The following is a 9,423-nucleotide window of genomic DNA, read 5'->3' as shown; positions in this document are numbered from 1 at the left end:
GAGCTTGCTGCCTAACATCTAAAATATAATCTACAAATATTAGGTAGCTATTTACAGAATGACGCTATTTCCACCTCCTTAGCACTAGGTAGCTGTCTGAGCACCACCAGCAATGAACTCTAGTTTAATGTGGGCTGAGCCATAAATGAAATGGTTATTTGTGTTTTGTTCACACCTGACAAAAGACCATTGATATTTAATATTGATGAAATAAAATTGTTGAAATGCAATGCATTTGTATGTGACTTTAATATTGTCTAGAAATACATTATGATAGGTAGGAGGGGATGCACACCAACGGTCCGACATGCGGAAAGGCCACAAACAAACACTATGGCAATGATTACTATATGTAATTATTAAACATGTATTTAACCAAAGGAATCACTTATCCTACGTGTAACTTATAATTTTTCACAATGTCAAATTATATTTTATTAATTTATGATGACCCTTGCCCTAGCCTCGACGACCTTACAGGCGTATGCGCTCAACTTATGTAATTTACATGTAGATGTAGACATTCATTATAGATATTCCACTGTCAGACAGATGTGAGGTTCTTAGCTTACGTATGATTCTTGATGACTATTTTTTATGTAGTACCATGTGTTCTTGCTTTCTGTAAATCGTTCTGGATTAAGAGCGTCTGCTAAATGCCTAAATTGTAATTGTAAATTGACCCTGTGACATCACCTCTGTTTTATTCTAGGCCTGTATTTTCTGCTGCAGGTTTAGACATGTCTCTTATTTTCTTGTGCGCTAGCATGCTTTCTTCCCACTTCTCGCCACAGAAGTTCTCAACTGTGACACTGCACACAGTACCTGGATCCAGACAGTGGGGAGAAACTCCTAGGGAGAGAAAACGACAGGCTAAAGGCTTGATTGGTGTTTTGCTTTCATGTTCATGTTATGCTTTGTCCCCATCTCCTGTTTGGTTGACAAATATGAATACCGGTACTTACCATATCCATCAGGGTTAGAGCGAGGAGTGTAGAAACTCTGGACTCCACAGGTTGTACAGAAACTGTGCTTGGCAACATGTGTGTTAAATGTGTAGATTGTCAGATTTTCAGACCCCTGGGAAGAGATGAGCAAAACCTGATATTCTAAAATCATTGATAATATCACTTGAACTTATGAAGCAGAGGCACCTTCATCATGTTTAAAGGCTAATTATCACTTTAATTTATTCTCACCTGTAAAAGCGTGAAGTGCTTTTTTGGCACAATAAAATGGTGATTTTGCTTCTTGGTGCAAATGCTACAACTAAAGAAAGAAACAATAAATTAGTAAAGTAAGCGTTGTATCTATTGGTTTGTTCATGTACAGCAGGGGTTTTCAACTGGTGATCCATGGACCACTGGTGGTCTGTGACGGAATTGAATGTGGTCCCTGATCATGCATTTAGAAACATAGGAACGTGAAAACTGTCTTATTATTTTCCCCACTAGTTGAGAAACTAAATGACCTGGTCATCTATGATGAGGCATCAATGTTGTAATATAATACACTTGGATGTTGGAGGTGAAGAAATTCCACAGAAAAAAAGGGAGTTTGAATCTCAAGAAGGGGAAGCGTTAAGTGTACCCAGCCTGGTTCAGTCATAATAATTAGGAAATATATATTGTGTGTGTGTGCTCAACACTCTTACAATCAGTATCAGTTAATAGAGTAGAATACATGAGTTTAATATGGAAGGTTGGTCAAGCCTTTCCCTCTACAAAACGCCTATTCATTCAAAATAGTTTTTTATGGACTATGGAAATTATTTAAACATTTTAATACATTTAACACATTTGATTTATTTCAATTTTAAAACATTTCCCCATGGACCACCTGCAGACCTAATTATACCAAGGACCACTAAGTATACAGGTGCAATCGTGGAAAAGTTAATTTTCTTCCATAATATAATTCAAAAAGTGAAACTTTAATATATTCTAGATTAATTGCGCATAAGGTGAAATATTTAAAACCTTTTTTTGTTTTTAGTCTTGATGATTATGGCATACACCTGATTAAAATAAAATCCACTGTTGAGGTGTTGTGGAAGCCCAGATTTGCTTTGATTGATTTGATCAATGCAACCTAGATTATCTGTGGGGTTCAGGTCAGGCCAGTTGTCTGGTCAGTTAAGCACAGTAATACCATGGTCAGTACACAAATTACTAGTAGTTTTGGCTTTTGGCACTGTGGGCAGGTGTCAAATCGAGCTGGAAAGGAAAATCAGCATCTTCATAAAGCTGGTCAACATACTGAAGCACAAAGTGCTCTAAAATATCCTGGTAGATGGCTGTGTTAACTCCAGTGTAAAGTTTTCACTGTCAGTGTTCCAGCAGCACTTGGCACCTGCCCATACCCCATAGTGCCAAAACTACTAGTGTACAGTGTCAGTGTACTGACCATGGTATTACTGTGCTCAACTGTCCAGCCAACTGGCCTGACCTGAACCCCACAGAGAATCTATGTTTTATTGTCAAGAGGAAGGTGTGAGACACTAGGTGTGAGAGATCTAGTGACTAGATTCAACAATAGAAATGAAATGAGTTTAAAGCTGCTATCAAAGCAAACCTGTGCTTCCATAACACCTCAACAGTGGCACAGGCTTATCACCTCCATGCCACGCCTCATTGATGAAATAATTTGTTTAAAAGTAGCCCAGACTACGTATTGAGTTCATACATTTACATAGTTTTCAGATGGTCGACATTTCTGTATTATAAATATGTTTTAGTGGTCTCATAAAATATTCTAATATTTTGGGATCGGATTTTTATATTTTCATGCCAAAATCATCAAGATTTTTTGAGAAGCACCTGCATTCTGCAGGTTATTGGTTGAGAAACATTGGGATGGATGCTTAATAAGTGTCAAAAAAGAAAGAAAGAAATCTTGCGTGTGTGCGTGCGTGCCTTTTCCTATTTGGGTCATCCTTACTTGCAATGGAAAACAAGGAGGTCAGGAGAACTCCAGACTTCAAATCTGACAGCCCCACAGTGACAGCCACCAGTATGTTTCACAAGATCCATTCTGTAAACAAACCAATAGATCAGAATTACTGCTCATTTATTTACGCAATGTTTTCAGTGTAAATTGGAAACACAAGAAAAATTAATCGTGAACGAGCCCGTAAACAGGGGCATTGCTAGTAAGATCCATAAACAAGTGTGACCTGTTATTGTGGAAATTGCTGACGTGCGTGGTTCGTCTTTTATGGGTATGTGGGGCCAAGTTCAACACTATCAGTCAATGGTTCCCAAGTCAACGTTGGCCTACACCAAAACAAAGTCCAACCACTGATAAGCCATTAACCTCACATGTTACATGCTAATTCAGACATTTCGTATCAATGAATGGATCTAGTTTCTGTTTTGTAAGCGATCCTTTATTTACTCAGGGCAAAGTACAGGAGGCTTGCACATTTGCACAAACACATTCCAGTGAAGCTAAACCAGTTTAGCGAGGCAGGCCAGGACCAGGCTGTTCTGCCTTGAGCACACTGACGTAGCGATCACGCGTCGGGTGTCGGGTAACAGACTGCCTGCCCGGAGGGAATGATGTGACCTAAATCCAAGCCACTCCTTGTCCTCAATACGCTTGCTTCCTGAGTCACTTGTCTTAATATATATATATATATATATATATACATACACACACACACATATAACCACTAGACCTATTGTCAGCAATGGGACAATTGTTTTTTTTGTGCGTAGATCTGGTTGAGCTGGTCATTTTGAAAGTAGCTCTTAAGTCTAAAAAGTGTGGGCACCCCTGCACTAGACCAAATTGACATCCCTATGGACTGGGGGAGATATTAGACTTTTGAGGCTTTTTTTCAGGCTGAGGCCCTGAGCCACTCTGCTATACTCACCCCCCCCTTTTGACCTCCTCCCACGGGGAAACCCGATCCGGGTCACGGCACCAATGTAACGCCCAGGATTCGAACTTGGGTCTCCCGTGTGAAAGTCCAATATCTGAGCTACTCCTATATATATATATATGAGAGAGAGAGAGAGAGGGGGGGGGGGGGGGAGGGAGAACGATCATTATGAATGTATTCATAGTTAAATTTCTTGTATTTATCTTAAAACCTACTTTTGTCTGTTTTCCAAGGTGTGTCAGTGACAACAAGTTGCCAGTATCAATATTTAGACATAGGCCTACAAGTCTGAGTCCACAGTCCCACCAACCAATGCAACTCCTTGCAACCATTTCCCAATGCTGGCAGTTGCTGGGGTGGACTGGCCTTATATTAAAACGGTTTTGTTGCAAGCGAATATAGTTTTTTTTTAATAGGACCAATTTGGAGTTAACATTAAACAATATCACAACATGAACTTATTTCCAGATTGTACGACCTGGACCTTTTTAATTTCCTTTAGGATAGGCTGCAAACCAAAAAACACGATCTTTGAAAAACAATTACCGGTTTGTTTTCTGATTATAAGATTAAGGACATCATAACTCAACGGATCATTAAACAAAATTAGACAGGTGTGGTGGTCTGTTGTAGTATCTTCCCCCATATTTAATCTGATGACAAACAAGCTCAACCCATCTATAATCTTGTTGAATTTCTGTCACGCCATCACTGATTGTCTCAAGGGGAGTTTTGCACTCCGTCCGTGTGTCCGTCCGTCCGTCCGTGTACAGCTAATCTCCGGCACCATTAAAACCTGGTCGATGCCAAACTTTGCACACAAACTTCCTAGATGCCAATGATATAATCATGTGCTCAAGACAGATCTGTCCGATATTTCATATTCCATCCTGATTGGCTAACATTGGCTTTCAAAGTTTGCAGGATTGGCCCGTTTTGAACAAAAAGCCTCAAATCATGAATCATGAAATCTTTCACAGACGTTCCTACTAGGCTGAGGAATATATATATATCCCACCCTTTTCACATTGGCCTGTTATAGCGCCACCAACAGGTGGATTTTTTGGAACAAATGGATGTAGCACCCTTTTCATATTAGCTTATTATAGCGCCACCAGGAGGCCACAACCTGACCTGCCCTGGTGGAGACTTTTTCTAGTTTTTGTTATTTTTCTTTGGTGACTGTTTGGAGTCCTCACGAAATGTAGGCCCTACTGCATTTCTGTTGACAAACCAACCTTTAAACATCTTTAAAAACTATAGAACACTATCAGCCTACTAGAAAATTTTATTTTTTTATATATTGTAAACAAGTGTAATGCTTTATGGTGTCGTCCACTTACAGTTAACAGTTGTTGTATTGAGTTGTACTTGAAATGTACTGTAATTCTGCAAACTGTTAAATCAATCAATCAATATTGAGGTCGAGAAGATTGCTCTACTCAAGACAGTAGTTTTAAACTTTGTATGCCCAAGCTAGCCTAGGTCTGGTCCATGGCTAAAGCTAGCCTACAGAATACGACAAGACGTAGCCCATTATTTGCCCTTTGTCCAGTGCGACCAGGGCTAGCCCATATATAGTTAGTTATTTTTTATTTCAAATATCGCTGTTATTTTAAGTCAAAATATGTTCTTCATTACTTCAATTCTGGGCTGGCAGAATTTTGCATTGTGATGATCGAGTTACATGCATTTCGGATTTCGCCAGTAGTATCGGTGATTCTGTGTCAGCTTTACCTGATGATAACTGATGTCACGACAGGCCAGCTGTTAAAACATATTAAGAAAACACATTTCCATCAGTGCTAGCTGGCATGTTTCCTACGCAATAAAAACACAAGTCAGCCCATGCATGCTGACGGTCTTCGCAGACGAGTAAGGCTGGGACTCACTGAGGCTAGTCTTTTACTGTTTTTATGATTTTCGCCAGCTGTTGTGGGCTAAGTGTATGAAATGAAACGTTACGCCCGGATACGCTCGGCTATGTGATTGTGAAATGTAAAGAAAGGCGAGGCTGATGATCATAATGGTACTCAACCCATCAAATAATAATGTGATAAAAATGAAGTAACCAATCATTGATGAAACAAACAATACCACCATCCAACCAGAGGCTTGGTGGGAAGGTCCCAGTTGCTGTTGTTCTAGTATGTTCTGGGAAGTTCTACCAAGAGTGTACAAATATCAATCCGCAGTGAGTGAATCATATAGTTCCGAAATAATTCGTATGTACTTGTGTGTGTAAAGAGTAATAATAGTTTTGTGCCCTGGTATTTTCACACAATACTCTCATAAAGATTATTTATTTAAAACAATATAAAGCGTAATATTACTTTGGAACAGTGGGACTATACTCGAACACGGAAGGACACTGACACATCACCACCACCACGTATAAATACTAATGTTGCGGCCCCCTTTTGTATAGTTCCCAACTTCCTGCAGAAAACAAGAGAGAGAGACTGACTATTTCTGACAGCTGAAAGCCACTCGAATTGTAAGTATTTTATCATGATACTTGTTCCCCCATTTGTTAGTGCTTCTTTTAAAACGTAGTCGGTGAATAGGCATACTAACCAACCGTAGGTTAACTAGTTTTATTTCGAGTGTTCACTTAGATACTGTTACAAGTGGGAAATATGAAGTTCGAGTAAAACGGCATTTCTAAATGTCGAAGCAAAAACTTAAACTCATGTGTTCGTGATGTAGCATTTTAATTAAGACTCATTGAAGCTAATGTCGGCAATTAGAACGAGTAGACTAGTACTTTATATAATATGTTTATATCTATCTCTGGGGTAAAAAGTCCGCCTTTGTTAAAACAAACTGTGCTGTGATAATTGTGTCGTGCGTATTTTCCGTTTCGACACAACCGTCGAAGAAAAACTTGCTAGCGTTGCTAATGTTGTTAGCAATGACTAAGCGTTTCCAGTATCTGCCATTACCGCCCGGTAGAACAAAAGGGAGGTCTATGTCGAACTATAAAATGGCGCTGGTACTCGACTGGCGACTAGCTGTACTAACCGCTTGCTTGTAGTAGTCATTAATATCTACTGTGTGTGAACTTTCTTTGTATTATCTTGGCTGGCTGATATAATGTCAAAATATTATTGCACATTGAATGACATTTGTCAGATTCACTTGTTACAATATTTTAGTTTTCATGACCACTCTAACATTTTATCCTTTTCCATACAGGTGCAAATATGCAGATCTTTGTCAAGACCCTCACCGGCAAGACCATCACCCTCGAGGTTGAGCCAAGTGACACTATTGAGAACGTGAAGGCCAAAATCCAGGACAAGGAAGGCATCCCCCCTGACCAGCAGAGGCTGATCTTTGCCGGCAAGCAACTGGAAGATGGCCGCACCCTGTCTGACTACAATATCCAGAAAGAATCCACTCTCCACCTGGTGCTGCGACTGAGGGGAGGCATGCAGATCTTTGTCAAAACCCTCACAGGCAAGACCATCACCCTCGAGGTTGAGCCAAGTGACACTATTGAGAACGTGAAGGCCAAAATCCAGGACAAGGAAGGCATCCCCCCTGACCAGCAGAGGCTGATCTTTGCCGGCAAGCAACTGGAAGATGGCCGCACCCTGTCTGACTACAATATCCAGAAAGAATCCACTCTCCACCTGGTGCTGCGACTGAGGGGAGGCATGCAGATCTTTGTCAAAACCCTCACAGGCAAGACCATCACGCTCGAGGTTGAGCCAAGTGACACTATTGAGAACGTGAAGGCCAAAATCCAGGACAAGGAAGGCATCCCCCCAGACCAGCAGAGGCTGATCTTTGCCGGCAAGCAACTGGAAGATGGCCGCACCCTGTCTGACTACAATATCCAGAAAGAATCCACTCTCCACCTGGTGCTGCGACTGAGGGGAGGCATGCAGATCTTTGTCAAAACCCTCACAGGCAAGACCATCACCCTCGAGGTTGAGCCAAGTGACACTATTGAGAACGTGAAGGCCAAAATCCAGGACAAGGAAGGCATCCCCCCTGACCAGCAGAGGCTGATCTTTGCCGGCAAGCAACTGGAAGATGGCCGCACCCTGTCTGACTACAATATCCAGAAAGAATCCACTCTCCACCTGGTGCTGCGACTGAGGGGAGGCATGCAGATCTTTGTCAAAACCCTCACAGGCAAGACCATCACCCTCGAGGTTGAGCCAAGTGACACTATTGAGAACGTGAAGGCCAAAATCCAGGACAAGGAAGGCATCCCCCCAGACCAGCAGAGGCTGATCTTTGCCGGCAAGCAACTGGAAGATGGCCGCACCCTGTCTGACTACAATATCCAGAAAGAATCCACTCTCCACCTGGTGCTGCGACTGAGGGGAGGCATGCAGATCTTTGTCAAAACCCTCACAGGCAAGACCATCACGCTCGAGGTTGAGCCAAGTGACACTATTGAGAACGTGAAGGCCAAAATCCAGGACAAGGAAGGCATCCCCCCAGACCAGCAGAGGCTGATCTTTGCCGGCAAGCAACTGGAAGATGGCCGCACCCTGTCTGACTACAATATCCAGAAAGAATCCACTCTCCACCTGGTGCTGCGTCTGAGGGGAGGCATGCAGATCTTTGTCAAAACCCTCACAGGCAAGACCATCACCCTCGAGGTTGAGCCAAGTGACACTATTGAGAACGTGAAGGCCAAAATCCAGGACAAGGAAGGCATCCCCCCAGACCAGCAGAGGCTGATCTTTGCCGGCAAGCAACTGGAAGATGGCCGCACCCTGTCTGACTACAATATCCAGAAAGAATCCACTCTCCACCTGGTGCTGCGACTGAGGGGAGGCATGCAGATCTTTGTCAAAACCCTCACAGGCAAGACCATCACCCTCGAGGTTGAGCCAAGTGACACTATTGAGAACGTGAAGGCCAAAATCCAGGACAAGGAAGGCATCCCCCCTGACCAGCAGAGGCTGATCTTTGCCGGCAAGCAACTGGAAGATGGCCGCACCCTGTCTGACTACAATATCCAGAAAGAATCCACTCTCCACCTGGTGCTGCGACTGAGGGGAGGCATGCAGATCTTTGTCAAAACCCTCACAGGCAAGACCATCACCCTCGAGGTTGAGCCAAGTGACACCATTGAGAACGTGAAGGCCAAAATCCAGGACAAGGAAGGCATCCCCCCAGACCAGCAGAGGCTGATCTTTGCCGGCAAGCAACTGGAAGATGGCCGCACCCTGTCTGACTACAACATCCAGAAAGAATCCACTCTCCACCTGGTGCTGCGTCTGAGGGGAGGACAGTAGAGTAAATCATTCCAAACAAAGAGTCCATACTCTTATCGTGTTGGGGAGGGCAGTAAAATTATTCCACGCATTTTAATTTTTTTTTTTTTTTTTTACCAAATATTTGCATAAGACTTAACATTTATGCACGACTCATAATAAAGAATTTGAAGTTTACTACTTGTGTGCTTTTTTTAAAACTTAATTGAACAAGGTTACTCTTTATTTTACATGGATTAAGTGGAAGGACGTCAGGCATGTATTGTATATTGACATGGCTGGGTTTGTTACTGG

At 42.2% G+C, this 9,423-nt stretch overlaps 1 protein-coding gene across 1 annotated transcript; it reads left to right on the top strand.

The window, feature by feature from the left end:
* The first annotated feature begins 6,230 nt into the window (after positions 1-6,230).
* Positions 6,231-9,306, top strand: LOC310874156 (polyubiquitin-C). The gene is made up of 2 exons (XM_083786849.1): positions 6,231-6,383; positions 7,085-9,306. The coding sequence occupies exon 2, from the start codon at positions 7,093-7,095 to the stop codon at positions 9,148-9,150; it is 2,058 nt and encodes a 685-aa protein (XP_083642975.1). The 5' UTR covers positions 6,231-6,383; positions 7,085-7,092; the 3' UTR covers positions 9,151-9,306.
* Positions 9,307-9,423: the final 117 nt, after the last annotated feature.

The sequence above is a fragment of the Protomyctophum parallelum genome (genome assembly GCF_964188405.1).
Source record: "Protomyctophum parallelum genome assembly, chromosome: 1".
Classification (NCBI taxonomy): Eukaryota; Metazoa; Chordata; class Actinopteri; order Myctophiformes; family Myctophidae; genus Protomyctophum; species Protomyctophum parallelum.
The sequence above is the reverse complement of the archived record's forward strand: the minus strand, read 5'-3'. Positions and strand labels throughout refer to the sequence as shown.